This window comes from Thermobia domestica, chromosome 4 (genome assembly GCF_964235325.1).
Source record: "Thermobia domestica chromosome 4, izTheDome1.hap1.1, whole genome shotgun sequence".
NCBI lineage: Eukaryota > Metazoa > Arthropoda > Insecta > Zygentoma > Lepismatidae > Thermobia > Thermobia domestica.
Genome location: NC_137457.1, coordinates 26,226,989 through 26,249,986, shown reverse-complemented (window position 1 = coordinate 26,249,986; position 22,998 = coordinate 26,226,989). Strand labels below are relative to the sequence as shown.

The 22,998-nt window shown below is 37.0% G+C and overlaps 1 protein-coding gene across 2 annotated transcripts in view; it reads right to left on the bottom strand.

Annotated features, from left to right (window-relative positions):
* LOC145683783 (uncharacterized) overlaps positions 1 to 22,998 on the bottom strand; it is a 160,520-nt gene that overhangs the window by 11,970 nt on the left and 125,552 nt on the right. Inside the window, exon 1 of one of the 2 annotated variants that reach the window (XM_081755364.1) lies at positions 7,832 to 7,906. The exons of the other annotated variant lie outside the window; for it this stretch is intronic. Within the exon in view, the coding sequence (XP_081611490.1) occupies positions 7,832 to 7,892 (61 nt within the window). The 5' untranslated portion in view covers positions 7,893 to 7,906. Of the gene's footprint in view, positions 1 to 7,831; positions 7,907 to 22,998 lie in introns of those variants that run through there. 2 annotated transcript variants of the gene reach the window in all.

Sequence of the window (22,998 nt, the reverse complement as noted above, 5' to 3'; positions counted from 1 at the left end):
CTGAAACGAATGGTGTCAGTTTAACGTTCCACGACTATGTCCTCAGGACTAAGGAAGATGAATGATTAGGGCAAGTGAATGAAGAAGGAAGAATTGGTGGAATGAAATGTGGGAGGAAACAGAAGCACCCCGAGAAAACTCACGGATATGATGTTGTCCATCACACACATAGTTGGCCGGGAATAGAACCAGGGACCTCTCACACCAAGGATCAGAATTCTCCTGCTAAGCCACCGTACCCCCCCCCCCGTTTCTCCTGAAACCAGAAGTAATAGAAATCTTACAGTACCCAAGTTCTGAGTTCGGATAATATGATATGAGAAAAATAGTTCATTAGTTTACTGGGTTCGATATTTTGTTCAATAGTATCATTGCCTTCAAGGAATCTTGTAATCATTGTTCCTATTCCATCATGAAGTTCAATACACAATCGAAACAACAAAAAATGTTTGTGATAAATGGCCTGAAGTTTATTTCTTGTGTTATGTAAATAGGGTAGTAGGTTAGGTTAGAGTTTAGCGTCCCTTTCAGCAGCGAGGCTATATGAAACGGATCTACAGCTTAACCTGGGATCCGAACTACATGACTTCCGATAGGAATCAAACCAGGTCTGCCACATGTAACACGCGTACGCTAACCGCATAGCTACAAGGAAACTGTCCTGTGTAAATAGAGTTGAAATATATTCAGTATGTGAGAATACCAGAGAATGAACCTGTATTGAGCTAATTTGATAATTAAAACTGGTAATTGATAATTAGAAGAGATGCTAATTGTCTTAATCAAAATAAGAATACTAAATTTACTAATTAAAACAAATACATATGCAAATTATAGTACCATAGTTAACTGCAAAATGTATCATTTATCATTTATCTGAGTAACTACACACAACGTCTTCCAGAAAGAATGACGGAGTTTCGTTGGATTGTTGTAAAGGACTGATGGTACTTGAATGTTTGAATGATACATCGTTTTGTTTGGCAGCTTAAATAGTTTATTCAGTTCAAAAAACAAATCTAGTGCTCCCAAAATCGACCGTACTGTCACACGAAACATATGAAACTACGATTGCGTGTCAGTATGTTTCTATATGTGCAAGATTCACAACACGGCACATACCCAGGCGGTAATCAATTTCACCCAACCCATGTCGAACATGTCTAGTGTAACAGTGCTTATTCCCTCATTGATTATTCTTGCACATAGTTCACATTACCGATTTTAACACAGTACAAAATATCTTTGGTAAACCCTCAAGGAAAAAATACAATGTCATTCATGTCTTCTTGGGGTAAAAGAATGGGTATTTGACGTCTGACTTATTAATTTCCAAAAGGGACACTGAAAGTATTTGAAATAATACGAGCAAAGTGAGAGAGTATCCCTCACTTGAAAATTAAGGGGCTAAACTACCATTTGAATGCGTGTCGTGATTTTCGGTATACACTCTACCAATATTTGAAAGATGCCCCCTAAAATTTCTCTGCCCTTCGGCTTGCCTTCCAAGAACTTAAAAATAGCGTCGTCACTGTATACACATAGAAATATAACTATCATTCGGAGGTTCAATACCGTGTTCACAAAAGCTCTCCATTGACTTCTGTACTTAGCCAACTGTATCCAGTTTCTACTTCAGATTTCTATTTCTACGAGATGCATTTTAATATTGTCCTCCCATCTTCGCCTAGGTTTTACTAATGATCGCTTTCTGATTGGTCTTCCAATTAAGACTTTAAAAGCCCTTCTACCTTCTTCCATCCACGCTACATGACTTGCCAATCTGGGCCTCCTAGACTTATGACCCTAACAATATTTGGTAAACGGTATTAACTCTTCGGTCCGAATGTTTGTCTCAGAGTTTTATCCTCAAATATTTTCAGTCTGCGTTCTTCCCTCAGAGTAAGCGACCATGATTCGCAACCTTACAGCACAACAGGTATGATTATCGTTTTATATCTTTTTACCTTCAAATTCCTCGACAGAATTGGCGACGACAAAAGATTTTGAACTGAATAATAACACGAATTCCCTATTTGGAGTTGACATATAATTTCTTTGTGGATATGGTTTTGGTATGTTAACATTGACCCTATTACTGACAGCTGTATCTAGTTTGTCGAAAGTGTGTTACTTCATATTTTGACGAATCCGTATCTATCTATCACATATAAATATAATGACATGTAAACGTACTTTAACATGTTCATGTGTCAGTAATAGTGGATTCTGGTAGCACAGCATTTGTTTTAACACTGAATAAACTATTTGATTTGCCAAACAGAATGGTATATATTGTTTAACTCTTTAAGTGCCGTCGATACTTCACAGCAGCGCCATAAATCTCCACCATTGTTTCTCGAAGGTCTGTACATAATGTCTGTTAAAAATTAATTGCCCGACTTCTACGTACAATACGGGAGCCGGCCTGTATCGAATCCCGAAGCTAGAGAAAAAGAATAATGTAAATGCCAGCTACATAAAGGCAACCATTAATTTCTGGTACGCAAATACTTCTGTATTGCACACTTACGGTAATAGGTAGAGTATGTTATGTTAATCAGCCACTCTTATTTCCACAATCTACATACAGTTTACTCACAGATTATATGTAAAGTTTGAGTAGTAAACGTACTTCTCGTAAAAGCATTGATCTTCTTTGACTTGAACCAAACTGCAGGTCAACAAGTCAAAATCTAAATAGAATATCAAAATTTAGAAGTCGACAAAATTTCCTCAGAGTACCTCTATCCTCCTTGGTATCTCGTCCTAAGTCTTGAACACTAAAAGTGTTTGTTGTTATCTTCGCCTGCGATTTTATACACATGAGTTTTGTGAGTCAAACTTTCAACTTGATATTCTTTTGTTAACAAAGAGTCTTCAATGTTACTTGATTTCTACTCAAGGAGAAAACCGTATTGTTTATTGTTCAATAGCAATTTACAGATTTTCTTACCGACTTGAAGGCTTCAGGGTCAGAACACCAATTTCAAGACACATACAATCTAAGAAATACAGTGACAAACAGTAAAAAGGGGGAGAAGGGGACAAGTACAATACACAATTGTTCGTAGTACAAACAGTAGACAACTTCTGTTAACTCCTTTAATGGGGGACGTTTTTAACCGCGCTCCGCCGCCAAAAGTGAATTGGAGAGAGCGTCTATAGACGTTCCCCATACAAGATTTTTCTTTTCTCGAGGAATGCGTCTATAAGCATAGTTCTTTTGTATTTAGTATTCGTAGTCGCTTCCAGTAAATGACCGTCTTTTTTCCGTGCTTTTTCTTATATGGTAAGCGTACGCATCTTCAGCGCGAGAGGCACGGGTTCGACTCCCGGCAGTAGCTGATGTGGTTCGGATTCCATGTTAAAGGAGCAGTTCGAGTTAAAAACAAGTTTGGTGCAATAGAAAGAGTAACAAAAAATAAGAGTCCCATATATATATATATATATATATTTTATATCTTGATAGGCCGTCTCGTTCAGCTTCTACAGACATTTGTTTTTGATGAATCGTAAATGATGACGTCACGGGTGGGATACGCGAGAAACTCAATGTGAGTCAGCAACCACTCCCTTGTACGCAGCTGATAAACCTTTAATAGTGCATTGGATTTAATAGATTGTGTTGAGGGAAGTTTTTGTTAGTTGTTTTTCCTATAGCATTAGTATAAAAAAGAGTAGAGAGAGAGAGAGAGCAGTAATTACGTTTGTTGTGCGAAACAGTGTTTCTTCCAGACATGTTTTTAGGGTAGCACTGTCTTCCGGAGCTCTGAGAGATTCTCCCGGAGGAGACCAAAATAATACGTCTATAAAGTAATAAATATAATAGTACTGTGTAAAAATAATGTGCCTCTCCGAATACTGTGTCCCCCCCCCCCGGATTTTTTTTCTGAAAGACACACTAGTGTGAAGTAGAAAACACGTGTTAGTACAGCGCGTGCTGTGTCTGTGAAGTAAAGTAGAAATGCCTAACACCTCTGTGTTTTCGGTTGTAATTCTTCTGCAATTGAAGCTGAGGACGTAAAGTATCTTTTCTTACGTTTCTAAGTCGTGAGAAATCACCAGATCGATATAAATTATGGCTCAAGAAAATCAATGGGGAGAAAATGTACCAAATAAAACCACTCGTGTTCCAAACATGTTGAAGATCCTGTCTTCGAGAAGTCAAGTTTACTGAAAGAAAAGTTAATGCCAGTGGCGGATCTAGGATGGGGCCGGGGGCCTAGGCCCCCAGTTTTTGAGTGACAAAATTGATTTAAGCTATTATTTAGATATTTTTGAAAGTTTTTAGTAAACATGATATACATATCATAGTCTGGGTTCTGACTCCCCACCCCATAGTGTAAACAGCTCTAAAAGACTTGTATATACAAACAGTGCCTAACAATGAAGACGCATCCTAATTGATTAGTAAACATTTTTTCTAAACAAAAATGACATGAAATTAGTTTATTGTTGCTAGCAAAAAAAATTGTTAAATAATTTCGAATATTAATTAATTTTCTTAGAATAAATTTACTGTATGGTTGCGAAACATGGTCGCTTACTCTGAGGGAAGAACATAGACTGAAAGTATTTGAAAACAAGATCCTGAGACGAATATTCGGACCCAAGAGGAACGGGAATGGGGAATGGTGGAAACTTCATAACGAGGAACTACACAATTTATACGGTTTACCCAACATTGTTAGGGTCGTCAAGTCTAGGAGGCTTAGGTGGGCAGGTCATGTAGCTAAAATGGAAGAAAGTAGAAACGCTTTCAAAGTCTTGACTGGAAGACCAATCGAAAAACGACCATTAGGAAGACTTAGGCGCAGATGGGAGGACAATATTAAGATGGATCTCACAGAGATTGGAATACAAAGTAGAAACTGGATCCAACTGGCTAAGGATAGAAGTCAGTGGAGAGCTTTTGAGAACGCGGCATTGAACCTCCGGGTTCCATAGGCCATAGAGTTAGTTAGAATAAATTTACTAACTTGCATGTCAATTAGATTAAATTCTACAATAAATTAAACATTTCTGTCAGTGGTGGATCTAGCCCGGGGCCGGGAGGGCCTAGCCCCTCCCCCTAGTTTTTTGAATAAGAGTGGCCCCCAATTTTTAACTTCTATATCGGCCACTGATTTCTAGCAATAGAAAAAATTACCACCACCAAAGAAATGTTTACTAAAAACAAGGCTTTCATTAAATAAGTTGGGAAACAGTTGAGCAGACAGTTTTTCCTCCCCACACTATTTGCAAAAGTATTGCCAACTAACACCTTCTATTCGCAGTTGAAGCTCATGTCAATTGGATTCAATGATAAGCTTAAAGGTTTAAGTCTTATACAATCTCGGTACTGACATGGACCAAGTTAATACCGAAACCAAGTAACCAGTTGATACGAATTCATTGTCCCAATAATGAGCTTTGTTTCGACTTCTGTGTTTCTATTTAAACAACAAGTGGTTAAAATATGCGATCTCCTGTCTCAATATTGATAGTCATAGTGAAAAGATTGTAATAGATAGAGACAATCAATTTTTTGACATGGATTCAGTACTGCAAGCACGTGTTTCATCTATGATTTCATTCCTCTAATGGAATCAAGTGGCATTCAAGTAGCACTTTTGGTTTCAGTATTAATCGCCATAGAGCCAAAACCAAAGAGATAGCGAGTAATATGTCTCTCTGATATGGAGTCAGCGACCGACAAACACGTCTTAACTTTGTTCGTATCACTCTGTTTCAATTAGAAGTGGTACATGTAACACTTTCAAATTAAAGTGGGCCAATATTTCAACCGGAAGTAATAGTTATCAAAATCGGTTTCAATACGCTGATAATTAGTTGATGGAACCCACTATTGTGTCCCTGGATCAATAAAAAAAACTCTACCCTCTTAAGTTTTCACCCTATTAACAAATCGAATATTAAAAATATTAAAACCGAAAATCACTGATATTTTTTCTACTTCTAGTTTAAATAAAAGAGTTAAAGCTGAGATTTTACCTATTTCTGCGATACTAAATTCATAGAAAAGAAACAGTTTCTCGCTATCTATCGCCCCTTTTTCTCTATGTGGACCAATATTGGAAGCTGAAGTCTAAAGTTTCCTACCACTTCCGGTGTCAATAGAGAGTTGAGGTCACGGAATATTGAATTCAGATCAAAAAGTATTCTTGATATGTCTCATCGTTCTCTCTTTGTCCGAAGAAGCCACTTCGGCTCAATGGTAGAATAGCACGGACCTACTCTGGTGCATGAGGTCAGTAGTTCAATCGACGGCCAAGTAAGTCTATGAAGGACAACATCTGCTTGGGTTTTCTGAGGGTACTTCCATTTCTTCGTACAATTTCATTCCACCAATTCTTTCATTAACATTCACTTGTCTTAATCTCCGTTTCCCTTAGCCTAAAAGGGCATAAACGTGGGATGTTAAACTGAAATATCTCATTTCTCTGTACAGGAATCGATAATCAAACCGGAAATTCTAGATGACTATCACTTCCAATTATAATGCCAAGATTGATCAGATCTTTGAGACATTAAATTCATACCAAGAAATCTTTTTTTTTTTTTTAGTTAACATCGCTTTTGCTCTATTGAAACAGGAAATGGTACATTGCTACCATTTCCGGTTGGAATATAGGAATAAGAAAAAGAGATACCACTTATTCTCGGGACAATGAATCCATATTAGAAAGCTGCTTCTTGCTATCACTTACCGTCTTAGAGACTGACAAACATAGCCAGTGGCGTATTTACGATTTTGTTTCGTCGGGGAGGGGCTTCACTAACTTTAATCGTGGAAATGTGAAACTTCTGCAAGATATTGCATTTACTATAAATTAGTAAATAAAATTTCGTGGGAGGGGCTTAAGCCCAGAAGCCCTTCAAAACGCCACTGGAAATAGCTGTAGCCTAAATCACCTATCACTTATGCATAGCACAGTTTTGGACTCTTAGCACTGAGGGCCGATCTGATAGAGACTTCAGAGTCTTGCCAAAGATGCAACCAAGTATCTTTGTGGTTTCATATAATGCACTTAGTCAAACTAACTCCATACTCCTCTCTGTCCACAGGTATCCGAACAGAAACGAAAAACAATTATAAAAAAGCAGGTTTCTGATATAAATTCAGAACCTCCAGAATGTTAAGTATTGAAAGTATTATACAACGGCTTTGCCAATTGTTCTGTCTGTCAACAGGTATTCAAACAGAAACGAAAATAGACAGTAAAAAACGGGTTTTTGATATAGATGCAGCATTCAAAGAATATGTTCCATCTGTATCGTTATTCATATATCCCAACCAGAAATGGTTTAAATCCAGGCCTACTTTATCCTATTTCAATGTTAATCGCAATAGAGTTAAAGGAGTTTTTAAAATATATCAAGAAACCCTTTTTGATATGGATTCGTCATCTGAAGAACAGACTTTTACACTACTGTTATGATTATTCTAAATCTGGAAGTAGAGAAATTCAGTAGAACATCCGACATCAAAATTGATCATCATAATGTAAAGGCTGTATTGAATAGTCACAAATCGTTTCTTGATATGACTTTAGTATCCAAAAAATGAGTTCAATCTCCGCTTGACCGCAATTTGCATACTGTACCAGTAATGTTGGTATGCCTATGCAGCTGCAAATGGGCTTTATTGTAAACAAATACCGTGTGCGTGGATTTTCTCGGTGTTTTCCTGTCTCTTTCCACTTTCTTCTTCATGCTATCATTATAATTCATCTCATCACTATTTCCTTAGCCTTGGTCCATATTTATTTGATGATAAAACTAATAATAATAAATATGAAAGTTATGAACAAAATTTAGTACATACCTTGTGTATACGAAGCATCTGCCAAAACCCAGAAGAAAACTAAAGCGGCGCAGAACTTCATTTTAACTATTCGACTTAAGCTGTGTCAAGTAATTAAAACAAGCGATGCTTTGCGATTAAATACCTTTTATACATAAACTAATGAACCAAGAAGCATGTTAACACGCCATGAGTCAGGCTGAGGTGGTTTATTTTTTATTTTTGGCTTGCGGTCTGAGGGGGGAGGGTCGTGAGAGTAGGCAAGATGCGTCAAATTTGAAAAGTGACCAAGCACAGAGGTTGTTGCTACCATTTTCAATTTAAATGGTTTCTGTTTTGTTTTTTCAGTTATTATCCAATTTCCTTCTGATTCCCGTGTTCTCATCAATCTCGGAGGGAAGCGCAACGAAATTTTCAATCAAGAAGAACAATGCTTTGCAGTTTACTCCCAGAATTCCTTGAAACATTTCTTATGCACTCGGTGACTTCGGATGTCCTTGGTAGCGGTTGATTACACAGAGACAATGGGCATTTTTTTTTTAGGTTCCAAATAAAAGTTACTGCATCCAATGTTAGATGCGCAAATATTGTTTTTGGAAGTACCTTCTTCTCGGTCAAGCTCATCTGTAGGTTTCTCCTTTTTCAGAGGTTCTGTCTTAGAAAACAATAAAAATATTTCTAATGTTGATTAGGAACGTTCAAATATGCCAACCTAAGTATGATAATAATTGGGGGGTGTAGATGCAAAAGTGGCAAATTCCAATTTTTTGAGAAATCGAGTTAGAGGTAGAACTGTATTGTTTTAAGTGTCCCCGACCAAGCTGTGAAGTCTGAATCACAACCTACATCCTCCCAGTAAAAACTGAAGGCGAATATCACAATATTTGCAAAACTTGCAAATCTCCACTACCCGGTGCGGTTTAAAAGTGACAATATTCACTTCAGCCAATCAGAGGGCTGACGTTGCAATGGCGACCGTGTCGCTTGCCTGAATCGTTCCAAACTTCCTCACTAGTTTGTAATGAGTCAACAAGTTTATACTATTTCACTAGTCCACGTTCATTTTCAAAATTTGCAATCTCCAATTTTGAAACAGTAATTACAAAAAATGAGGGACTTTCTCTGGGGAAAATTTATATTCAACTCTCTAATATTGCTACGATCTACTATGCCAAAAATTCTGTACGTTAAAATCTTATGGGGTTTACTAGATATCAATTGATCGCTCGTCCTGAAAAATTCGGCCAAGTGGAGATTGTCACTTTTGCATCTACATCCCTCAAATAACATGTACCATTGTCACGTGTGTACCACGTGAAGATGTTTGGTTTGCATGGTGTGATATTTTACAAATTAATACTGAAACCAGAAGTGGTACCAGATTTCTACCACTACTGGTTTTAGCAGAGAATTAGATCAGATGAAATTATTCTTGAGACACTTAACTGACTGTAGAAAACAGCTTGAGCTTGAGTTAAGAAAACAGCTAGGACAGAGTGAGCTAAACATAATATGAATGAGTATAGAAATGGTCATGCGTAGTCTTTGACAAAATCGAGAAAAACGATTATTATTTTTTTTTCTTTGCTTGATACTTCTCGATCCCTGAGTGAGATTTTTCCTGGGTTTTCCTCATTCACACCAGGCAAATGTTATGATGGTACCTAATATAGTAATCTTAGACGTCTTCCTTTCTTATCCACTCCTTTCATCCTCTCCAATTTCCTGCGCAGTGTAATCACCGAGGGACGTCATCCCTCATATGTCTGACGAGCTAACATTGCCATAGATGCCGAAAGCCCAGAAATCTAATTCCTAATCCTAATCCTAGTGACAGGCTAACATGGCCATAGATGCCGAAAACCCAGAAATCTAATTCCTAATCCTAATCCTAGTGACGGGCTAACATGGCCATAGATGCCGAAAACCCAGAAATCTAATTCCTAATCCTAATCCTAGTGACGGGCTAACATAGCCATAGATGCCGAAAGCCCAGAAATCTAATTCCTAATCCTAATCCTAAGATGGCATTATACAACACGGTTAAAGCGATACAGCCTAAAATTATGATTAATTCTAGGAATGGTGGGAAAGAAAAACGAACGATTTTTTAAAAAATATTTATTTATTTATTTACTAGCACCAATTACTCGCTTCGCTGGGTCAACTAAGAGAAACTAGTAATATGTTCCATTAGTCAGTCACTTTATATATATATCTCCTGTTATATATGTATATGCCCTTCTCAGTTTTCCAAGTTGCGGAGTTGAATTTGGCTGCTAAACGGCATTGGAAGTGTCACTGTCAACGACTCCGAAAGCTATGGATTCGACACTAATATCGGTCATTTTCAATCATTTTTAAATATCTCCCCTCCCCTTCCCCCTAAGTTGCCCCATCAAAGTGAAATGAAAAAAAAAAAACATCCCAGGGCCGAACCTCATCTATGTTGAAAATTTTAGGGATGGACAAAACCGGCTTTTATAAAAACCGGAAACCGGTTTCTAGAAAAAAGAAACCCGAAAAACCGACATTTTGGTTTTTCTCCAAAACCGGTTCCGTTCTTCACCGAAACCGGTTTCGGTTTTCTTCAAAAACCGGTTCGTTTTTTCACCGAAACCAGTTTCAGTTTTCTTCAAAACCGGTTTGGTTTTCACCGAAACTGGTTTCGATGAAAACCTTTGGAAAACACATAAAACTATTTCTGTGAAAAACAGATTCGGTTTCCAGAGCACAACGAAACACTATTCTGGTCAGAAATAGAACAAATTTTGGAAAAAGACGGAACCAGTTTTGAAGAAAACCGAAACCTGATCGGGTAAAAGACCGAACCGATTTTGGAGGAAATCAATAACCGGTTTCGGTAAAACCGAACCGGATTTGAAGAAAACTGAAACCTGTTTCGTTGAAAAACCGAACCGGTTTTTAAAGAAAACCGAAACTTTTTTAAATGTGCAAAAACCGGTTTCGGTTTTCTAAAAACCGGAAACAAAAAAAACGGTTTTTGTGACCACCACTAGTTCTGATTGAGATCGTTCGGGTGATTCAAGAGTTATGATGGCACAAACACAGTCAGTCTCATTTTTATTTATAAAGATTTATTTGCTTGGGGTATTTATTTATTCATCCACAAGTGAGACCCTCGGTGTCTTTGTCTTTGAGGAAAGAGTGAAAGGTTTGGAGGCGGCACAAAAGAATAGCATAGAGATGTTAGCTAATTCGTATTCACAATATCCTGAGAACAGACAATTAGTCTAACACATTGACAGAAAAAAAAAAATATTGTTGTTGACTCCTCTCGTTGAAGTAACAAAAAAAAAGTTAAATGCACTTCAGCTCAAGACTTGTCATTCGTCTGTAAATTCATAAGTTAAAAAAAAAAAAAAAAAGACGAGTCTTAGAGGGTTACTTTAACCATCACAAGGAACATAATGTAAGTGATTTTTCATATCAATCTTTTCTGGTAGTTTAAGATTCCATTCTTTTGATTCCTTCGTATGTGAAAAACAAACTTTATACATGTTACGAGAACAAATAATGACATTAGAACCTCTTTATCGATCAACTATCAGTTTTCTATTCTTTTAAATTCATGTTTTTCTTTCTCTCTCTCTCTGACTCTCGCAATATTCTGTCAGAAATCAAACTAAGATTTAGATAGACTGAGAACCTACAATCAATGGTTCGATTCTCAGTTGACGTTCCAGTATTTAGAATTCTTCACAAAATAACAATATTTTCCACAGTGGGAGTTTGGAGCCGTGGTGACTCAGTGGTAGAGCATTGACCTCTCGTGCACGTGGTCATTGGTTCGATCCTAGTTCGCGCCAAGCGAACTTGGTGGCAAACAAACACTGTGTGCGTGGGATTTGTCGGGATTCTCCCACTTCGTTTATTCCACCATTTTCTTCATTTCTCATCATCACCGTCTCCTTTAGCCTAGCCGGCATAACGTGGGACGTAAAACTTAAAGATTTCATTTCTTCATTCTCGCACTGGGAGTGCGCATAATTCTGGATTCTCCACTGCTCTGAGCTGACAAATATGTTATCATTATTAATGAAGGACAAAGTGAGAATAATTTCGTTTATAGTCCACGTCGCCCGAATTGGCGTGTGGCATCAGCCAATAAGCTCCCGGTTCACCGTTACTAAATCTTCAGGGAGAAATCTAATAATTCATAATTGATTTTGTTCTTATTTGTGGACAATTATGAATGATTAGATCCCTGCCTTAAGCTTTAGTAACAGCACACTGCGAGCTTATTAGCTGATGCCACATGCCGATTCGGATCACGCGGACTGTAATTGTTTCTTTACGCAAACTTCATTGGAGTTTAGAATTCACCATTGCAAAAATTAGGTACTTTCGTTCTTCATATTATATAAAACTTCTTTCAGTAATTGCACCAGCCCACTAGCAGGAACTTATTTTAATCGTCACAACTTACAAGATGACAATGGAGAGCAATAATATATTATTTTCGATCTTAATTAAACTTTGTAATGTATTTATTTTTAATCTGTATTCTAAGATATAATAACACGAAAGCTATATTTTCGTTGAGAAGGGGGAGCACGACCTTTTCTGGATCCGCCACTGGCTTGAAGGTATATTTTCACGTGTGTCACGTGTAGTGACACAATACGCCGAAAAGTAACACATACTCCTAACAGTGACAATGCTCCTAACAGTGACACAATACTTCTAACAGTGACAATGCTCCTAAAAGTACACAATACTTCTTATAGTGAGAATACTCCTAAGAGTTACATAAACTCCTAACAGTGACACAATACTTCCAACAGTAACACATATTCCTAACAGTGACACAACACTTCTAACAGTGGCAATGCTCCTAACAGTGAGACAATATCATCTTGAAGCTTTGCTGGCGTCTACTATTAATCCAATGTTCTCGGGATTCCTGCCAGAGTGAGTGTTGCTGTGCTGAGCTTTCGTTACCATACAGCGGCAACATCTTCAGAGCTATGTGTTGGAGTGTGCTGGTCGTACAACTTATATTGTGGTCTTTGGGAATTGCTGTGTTTCTATTGGTTGGTTTTGTTGGCCAATGGCGTGCTCTGATTTTGCTGGTGGAAACTACTCTCTGATTGGCTGATGGTTCTTTTCGTAGTGAGAAGCTGGATCCAGATGTCAGGTAGATGATAACCTTCGTCTCTGTTGATGGATGGCTTGTATGAACGGATGAATAGAGATTCATGTATTTTCCTGTCCCAGAACTGTTTGCTTTTCTTTAGTACTTCAATTTGGTCCCACATGGCTGTATGATTGTATTGTATGCAGTGTTCGGCTATTGCAGATTTTTCAGGTTGTTTAAGTCTGGTGTGTCGCTGGTGTTCTTTCATTCTGTCTTCAATGTTCCTTCCCGTTTCACCTATGTAAGTGGCGTTACATTCACAGGTGATCCTATAGATGCCTGGTGTCTTTAATCCCAATGGGCCTTTTGCAGTTGGCAGTAAACTTCTGATCTTCGGTGGAGGGCAGTGTACAGTCTTGATGTTGAATTTCTTCAATAGTCTTGCTAGTTGGTTGGAACTTTTTCCCATATATGGAATAACTGCAATATTTTCCTTGTCTGCCGTGTTGTCCTCTTTAGTGGTGCAATTTCTGCTACTGTATTTTCTTATGGCTGTCTTGATCTGTTTCGACGAATATCCGTTGAATTTGAATACCGTTTCCAGGTGAGACAGTTCTGTGCTTATATTATCTGGATCTGCTATTTGGTATGCTCTGTGTATTAGAGTATTTAACACCCCCATCTTCTGTGCAGGATGATGAAAACTGGTCGCATCGAGGTAGAGATCAGTGTGCGTGGGTTTCCTGTAGATTGAATGGCCTAGACTTCCATCTGGTTTCTTGTATACGAGTACGTCCAGGAACGGGAGTCGTCCAACAGTAATACATATTCCTAACAGTCACACAACACTTCTAACAGTGACAATGCTCCTAACAGTGACAAAATACTTCTAACAGTGACGCAGTACTTCTAACAGTGGCAATTCTCCTAACAGTGACACAATACTTCCAACAGTAACACATATTCCTAACAGTGAAACAACACTTCTAACAGTGACAATGCTCCTAGGAATGACTAATACTCCTAACAGGGACAATGCTCCTAACAGTGACACAATACTTCTAACAGTGACAATGTCCTAAAAGTAACACAATACTTCTTATAGTGACAATACTCATAAAAGTGACATAATACTCCTAATAGTGACACAATACTTCCAACAGTAACAAATATTCCTAACAGTGACAATACTCTAACAGTGACACAATGCTTCTAACAGTGACAATGCTGCTAACAGTGACAATGCTGCTAACAGTGACAATGCTCCTAACAATGACATAGCACTTCTAACAGTGACAATGCTCCTAACAGTGACACAGTAGTTCTAACAGTGACAATACTCCTAACAGTAACACAATACTTCTAACAGTGACAAGGCTCCTAGCAGTGACATAATACTTTTAACAGTAGCAATGCTCCTAGGAGTGACATAATACTCCTAACAGTGACAATGCTCCTAACAGTGACACAATACTTCTATCAGTGACAATGCTCCTAAAAGTACACAATACTTCTTATAGTGAGAATACTCCTAAGAGTTACATAAACTCCTAACAGTGACACAATACTTCCAACAGTAACACATATTCCTAACAGTGACACAACACTTCTAACAGTGATAATGCTCCTAACAGTGACACAATACTTCTAACAGTGACACATCGCTTCTAACAGTGACACAGCACTTCTAACAGTGACACAATTCTTCTTACAGTGACAATGCTTCTAACAGTCACACAATACTTCCAACAGTAATACATATTCCTAACAGTCACACAACACTTCTAACAGTGACAATGCTCCTAACAGTGACAAAATACTTCTAACAGTGACGCAGTACTTCTAACAGTGGCAATTCTCCTAACAGTGACACAATACTTCCAACAGTAACACATATTCCTAACAGTGAAACAACACTTCTAAAAGTGACAATGCTCCTAGGAATGACTAATACTCCTAACAGGAACAATGCTCCTAACAGGGACAATGCTCCTAACAGTGACACAATACTTCTAACAGTGACAATGTCCTAAAAGTAACACAATACTTCTTATAGTGACAATACTCCTAAAAGTGACATAATACTCCTAATAGTGACACAATACTTCCAACAGTAACACATATTTCTAACAGTGACAATACTCTAACTGTGACACAATGCTTCTAACAGTGACAATGCTGCTAACAGTGACAATGCTCCTAACAATGACATAGCACTTCTAACAGTGACAATGCTCCTAACAGTGAAACAATACTTCTCACAGTGACAATGATCCTAAGAGTGACATAATACTTCTAAGAATGACAATGGTCTTAACAGTGATACTCTTTTAGTGATACAATATTTCCAACATTAACACATATTCCTAACAGTCCCACAATACTCCTAACAGTGATACTATATTTCTAACAATGACACCATACTTTTAACAGTGACACACATAATCCTAAGAGTGACACACACATTGCACGTAGAGTTCTCTAATGGCTATATGATTAGCATATTCGCCTTCGGAGGGCTTCCTTGTGGCTATGTATTTAGTGTATCTTTGGTGCGGGAGACTAAGGTAAGCTCATATGGTTCAGATCTACATCTCGAATAGCCTCGCTGCTGAAAGAGACGCTAAATTTCAAATCAGATCAACACAGTGCATGCAAGAAAATATGATACGAAAATAGTAAAAATTCTTAACAATCAATGTGTGTTTACCCTTAGCCTATATTATTGGAAGATTAGTCTTGAAATCCCCGATACTTCTACTGATTTTGCAGTTTTCACATTCATTTTGCTCTGTGTTTCGTATCGTAAAGTTCAATCAACAATTGTTCAAATCATAGGTCAATTACCTATGCACCAAGGTACTTGGGGCATCAGAGTACATGATCTCATTTGTCCTTCAACTACTGATTAAAGCACCCCTTATTAAATCTTTGATAGATTCTTAGCTTCTGTATATACATGGTCAAAGGACCTTGATAGCTACCGTATAGCTACCATTATACCGCCCACACATTGACACTTGCAATGCATGAGAAAATTAACGAAAATTGGGTGTAATTCCAAGGTACAAGACTTCGAAATGTTCGTTTTTAGCGGTACTTAGTGCATCAAAGATTTTTCAGAAGACCCTAATCAAAATACTCATTAATTTTTGTTGTGCCACGTAATACTGAATTATTAAGGATGCAATGAAAATATGAGCTCTATTCAAAGCAGTCTTCAGGTGTGTAATAACACATATAAACATGGTGCATCCGTGTCCATTTTTTTTAAAAAAACGAACACACAATATACATTCTTTTGGAGTCATGCCAGTTCTTCAACCCCAAACATGAGATGGAATTTGCCTTCTGCTTCCCAAAAACATCATGATGTTGACAATTGCTGCGTGGGTTGTTACGAAATGAATCAGAACTTCGAATTGTAGGCTATTTGCTTTGATGTACAGATGAAAACATTGTGTCTTTTTTTTTTCTTTCACCTCTCAGTAAGTCTGGTAGTTTCTGTAGCCGCAAGCGAATACGAATAAAAAGCCTGCCTTACACAACTTTTTTTGCTCGTTGTATTGAAAAGCTACTGTAGAAATTCGGCAAAGCATAAAATCGTGGCTGTTCTTTCGTGGAAGCCATTTCATATAATTGTCTCTCAGACCTGAAAGAAAAATTTCATTTAAAAAAAAATCTCACTTAAGTATTTTGTTATAATGTGGTTACTGACCGGTCAATACACATCTTAACTTCTTTTTCATGTATACATATCTATGGTGTAGCTGTCAAAAACTTTTTTGTACTGAAAATATAACTAATATAGATGCTTTTAAAAAAATAAACTATCAAAAAATGCTTTTAGCAAGTCATGAAAAATTTTGGTAATAAAACATGCGAAATCAAGATTGCCAGCTATATCATATTTTATAAGGCAGTATTTTGGAAAACAACTTTTGTATTTTATTTGTACTAGCTGAAATACTTGTTTAAGGCCCGGAAACAGATAAAATTGATAAATTATAATGATTGAGGGTTGTTGAACCACATGATATCTGACTTAAAAGGTAAGTTTGAATTTAATGAAGTGGCGAGCGAGCACCTCCAAACTAAACAAGTTTTCTTGAACTTCATATATTGTCAAATTCACTCTTTCTCGTACGCGAAAGTGGTTTATTTAACCAATTTCATAAAAATCGTGAGGCAAAAGTATTAGACTTACTTTCATCAAAAAGGAAAGAAAAGAACTTCTCCAAAATGACCTCAAAATGTCATTTTCAAAATTTGAAGTTTTAATTAAATCTCTTTCTCGCATTAGAAAATAGAAGATTTCTTCATCACTTGAAAATTGTTAGACAAAATCGTCAACTATCCAGCAGCTCAACATTAAGTTACAGACTGCTATTAATCGCTTTCACACTTGGTGCACTATTTGGCGGCTTACTATCAACGCAGCTAAAACCCAAGCCATCATATTCCTACCACCCAAAAGAACTTCCAAAGTCCGCAGAAATCCACGCAATCTCTCTCTGTACGTTGATGGGGTGCCTATTCAAATCAGTAATACTGTCACATATCTGGGAATTACCTATGATCACCACCTTACTTGGTCCCAACACCTGAAAGTCATTACTACAAAAGCCTATAATAGACTCAATCTATTGAAACGATTGACGGGTACCACCTGGGGCCTTAAAGCACACACCATCCTAAATACCTACAAGGTATTTTTACGACCTGTCCTTACTTATGGATTTACTGCTTGGATAGCCGCACCCACTAAGTTCTACAGTAAACTTTTAATTCTAGAACGCCATGCTTTCCGTATAGCGTTCCGCATTAAGCTGCCTAGTCCTACACAGGATTTATACCGCAAAATCACTTTTCCGACTTTACAATATTACCTAGAAAAGCTGCGGCTAACATTTATCACCAAACGCTTCGAAACACGACATCCTTTATTACAGGACACAATGCGTTATTTAGCACTTCATCCAACATTTCACCGTTATTATCATCCTCCACTTTCGCTCCTCTTCACATTATATCATTAGACCCTGCTTTACCTATGATCACAGATTACGTCATTCATGAACATCTTCCTCTCATTCACCCATCATTTCCAGCACAGTGATTACCATTATTTACTAACAAGGGCCTCATTCGTCTTCATCATTGCCTAGAGTAGCCCCTAGGCTGAAGATAACCTCATCTGTCTAATTAATATTATCCACGTGTTGTCCTGTGTAAGCACCTCACCACATCTTTCACTCCCATTGCTATACTTGTACATATCATGAATTCTATACCTAATCATCATTCCCATTATGTTATCGATTATTTGTTTAAAATATACTGTATGTTTATTTTCCTTGTGTATATACCTGCACCTAATGTTAAGGATTAATGTTCGTTAAGTCTCCACCTCCAAAATTACTTATTTATGTAAATGTTGTTGCTAATAAAGTATAAAATCACTTAGCCCATCTAACATATTCTTTCCGTAGTTAACTATCATGTCTCGTTCCTAAAAGAGGGCGTACCCCTCTGAAAGGCAGCTAGCCCGTCAGGCTAGCCTCTAAAAAAAAAAAATCGTTCGGTTACCCTGGTATTAAAGAGTTATGGTGATATAGTAAGCAGGCTTTTAAAAGAAGCTCGTGAAGGGATCCGCAATGATTGTTTCTCTCGACGGGGAAAATTGTGATGGATCACCTCCACCGTAGACCAGTATAGGCTACCTCTCTATTATATGTTCTCCATGGTGCAATTTCGTACGACTCTCTACAGCATAGGTTTCCTGACTTACAGGGTACACCAGCCTGTTTTCCAAACATGTACGTCGTTTCTAACGTCGTACGTGTAACCTTCGCCTAACATTTGGTTCCATTACACAGATTGGTTTGTCATCAGACAAAATGAAATAGTTCTATCACACCTACTTAATGTTTAGACCTATTTACGATAATACAAAAATACTTTGCCAAACCTACACCATATTGTAATAGTTGTAAAATTTGAAATCAAAGTTATTCTTTCCGCAGATTTTACAATAGCTACATTTCCCGCCGTTTTTGCATATTGTTTTAAGAACACGAAACAAGTAACCTATTACTATTTTCTAATTAGACGACTTATTTATGTAATAATGTGTAGTATATTAGATTTACTCTATGTATTAGCTTAGCTTAAAAATTAGGAAATAGAAGGCTCAATCTCCTTAAATTTGGTGGAACAATGGTCCAAAAGAATCAGTGTTCCACCAAAATATTATATTGTGGCCTTTTATTCTAATTTACTGTTTTAGATTTCGAGCATTAATGCACAAATTTCGGGAACAAATAATCAAATTTGAAGTTTTCCTATCTTATATATAAAAACAAGTAATTTGAATTAAAAGCGTTAAGAATTTGCTTAGCTTTGTAACCGAGTTGAAAGCTTTCCTGCCGTGTACAGAATAATCAGAGGCGGATTTAGAGGGTAAAAAATGTGGAAACAAACAGAACCCAGACTATGATAGGTATATCATGAGTTTACTGTAAAATTTCAAAAATATATAAATAAGAACTTCAATTATTTTTGTCACTCAGCCCGGCCCACATTGGTCGGAAACTGGCAAGAAACAGTCAAAAATTGATTTTGCCAACTACGCCACCTATGAAATCGGTATTGATATTTGATTATTTCTCCTGCTTCCAAACCCGGAGTTTCAGGACATAAGAATACTTTCGCTGTTCATAAAATGCATGTAAACATGAACAAAGAAAAAGACCGAAAAGTCAGTAAAAAGTGAACCAAAGAGTATAATATGTTTTTACTATTTATATTGTTTCTGCGGTTGATGAACGCAGTTGGATAATACATTGGACTCAAATACTGTGTGTTTAGTGAAGAGTTTTATTTGTTATTCATTGTCATGTCATCTATATGATAGATTTGTTAGTGTCACAGAAAAGTTACATATACGCTGACGTTAGTAGTTCTGCAGTCTAAGCTTATCCTTGCTTATCTGCAAAATAAGGCTTATTGAGTTGACCATGAGTGGTACAAAGGGTGCAGCTGAAGGACTCAGCTCCATCTAACTGGAAATGCATGATGAGTAAGGTTGTTGTGATCGCAATCGAAACCCGCTATCTGAGCGTTACAAAGGGGAAAGGCATATTGTCTTGTACGTAATTTGGATTGCCCTTCGTCCCTAAATCAAAGTTGTAGTGAAAGCTTCATACATATTACAGTGATAAACTATCAGCCATGTGGAGCTGCTGTAATATTACACGTTAGTGCAGTAGTATATAAGAAGATTCTATACTGAATCGTTTAATCTTACCGAAACAATGTATTCCTAAACTAATTTACAGTCCAATTAGTATTAGTGTTTCTTCGAAGATGGTATGAGTGCAAAACCGCGAACTTTAAGTTTGTATCCTAAGGCCAAATACACATTTGTTTTACACCGTCTTTTTATTAGCTGCACATACAATTCGAGTTGAGTTGATTTTGAGTTTAACGTCCCGTTCAGCAGCGAGGCTATATGAGACGTGGACCTACTGATTAACGTGGAATCCGAACCACATGAGCTCCCGCCGGGAATCGAACCCGGGCCTCCCACGCCTACAATTAGAGGGAGAGCATACTGAACCTGTAACCGCTTTTCGGGTGCATATTAATACTTGTCATAACTTCGTAATGGCAAGCGATGTCCAATTCACATAAGGTGTCAACACGTTGTGTTTCCAATTTATAAACTGTACGTATGATTAACGATGGCGGCTTTCATTGTTCTGTGACCTCCAGAATTTCTCCTCACCTTTATTACTCCCTTACATAGTTTCTTTCGTTATATTTTGCAGTATTTGACATTTATGCGAGGGATTACCACACTTTGGGACCCTCTGTATATATAACTGCACGTATTGAAGCAACGGTCTTTGAATCATTTTCGCAGTAGTTGCAATCGATTTAGGAAGGATAATTACGCATACAGGTAGAACGATAGAGAAACTCCGTCTACTTCTATTGTTTCGGAATAAACTATTTTTGTCCGTTTTTTTCAAGTTTCCGACCACTGTGGGGCCAAGGGCTAGATCCGCAATTGAGAATAATAAAGAGGCAAATCAATATGTACTGGCAAATGTTAAGAGCTTGCTTGGACAAGCCATCTAATTTAAGATTTTCCTACCTTGCACACAAAACTACAACAACAAATAATCGGTGTGTTACAATGGTTAAGAATTGGCTTAAATAAGTCATCGAATTTGAAGGTCTTCTACAGGGGCTGTATTTGGGGAGAGTAGCCAAGTGCCTTCCTAAGTGAAAAACATACCCGCTTTAATAAATTGTATGCTAATATACTGTAATAATGAAAAACGAGAAACTCCCATATCGATGGACAATTTCTTCCTTCTCCCACCCCTAGGAAAATCTGGAATCACACAATTGTTTTCCTACCGTGTAAAGAAAACTAGGACAGCAAGATCTATTGCAGTTTAGGTATCCAGAGACTTGTAAAATTTGTGCAAAAATATGTAACCCTAATGCAATTTCAAAACAAGAATTTGTAAGTAATCAAAACATGGGAATCTTACCTGTAACGTATTTGATTATGTAGATTTGATTTCTAACCACACATTACTGCATAAGAAAATCATAATGAACTCAAATACTACGTAAAGATAATATTCGAGTGCAAAGTAAGTTCTTAATTTCTTCTGATATGCGACAATATACTGTATGTTTAAAATGTACAGAGGAAATACTGTATGTGAAGTGTTTTTGTAACATGTTTGTTCACGCGCATACCCACCCTCACTGAAGCACCTACTCCGCACTCCAAAGCGCCACGCGGACCCACTTCCTATGTCTCTATATTGACTTGGTTCGATGCAGTTGTATATACATTTATTGGAAACCTATAGCATTTTTGTTTGTGTTTATATAACTGCCGTTTCCATAGAAAAAAAAAAACGCTATATTTATTCACATAAAGTTATGTTCTAAATTGAATCTGCAGCGAGGGCAACCACGAGTGCAAATCTTTCAAAACTGGAACAATGCCTACAAAGCAATCCTCGTATTGCAGGCGTTAAGAATTTGTTTGCACAATTAATCGATTTTTATGTTTCTTAATACACCCATTTTACGTAAATGTGAATAGACCCTATATGTATTCTTTGAACGATGCGCATGTCTCAACACAATTATCTTTTATACATTATAATATAAAGCATCTGGCAACGCTGTACAAAACAGAAAATTATGTTTAAGCATTTGATGTTCCAAAACACAAGAAAAAAGAAATAATTAAAGAAAAAATGGTGATATGGAAAATTTTACATAAATATCTTGTCTACTTCAAAAGTTTTTTTTTTTCTGCTTCTTTGCGGCGAAAACTTCCGTCAAGGTCAGAAGTTGAATAGTGCGTATGTACCTAACGCATGTCTTCCTTTTGATAACATGCAAGACATGCTCATCAAATGCCTAAGCAAATACGATTATTTTGTGAATAAAATATTTGCCACTTTAATTATGCGTTGTCAAGAAAGATATGTTTCTTCCCGTCAGTTGAATGTTGTTGCATTTTAACTGAATTTACATGAATTCTTTTTTTGTTTGCTTGGTTTGTATTTGTGCGTGGTATTGAACTCAATGAAGAATAACTAAAAGGAATTTTGTTAAAAAGGACGGAATTTACATATTACTATATTAAGGAAGGTTTTAATATGTAATTACAGGTGTGGAAGATTGTACTAGTACAGTATGTGGCAAAACAAACAGTACAAAAAATCACATCGTTGACATTTATTTATTTATTTGTTGTACAGTCAGAAACAATATAAGTATAGGTTGGAGGTATAAGAAATTATAGCTCCAACCTATACTAATATTGTTTCTGATTGTACAACATAAGAATGTTGTCAAATGGATGTCAACTGAATGTTACTCAACATATATTGTAGAAGAGGAATCGCGCCTGTATATCATGTGTTCAAAATATTAATTATTACGTCTCAGAAATTCTTTATTACGGTTCTGTAGATCGATGAACATCTTAGGAAACACGGGTTGCTGTTACTACGAAAAATGACCGAATCTTCTCTCTTAACTC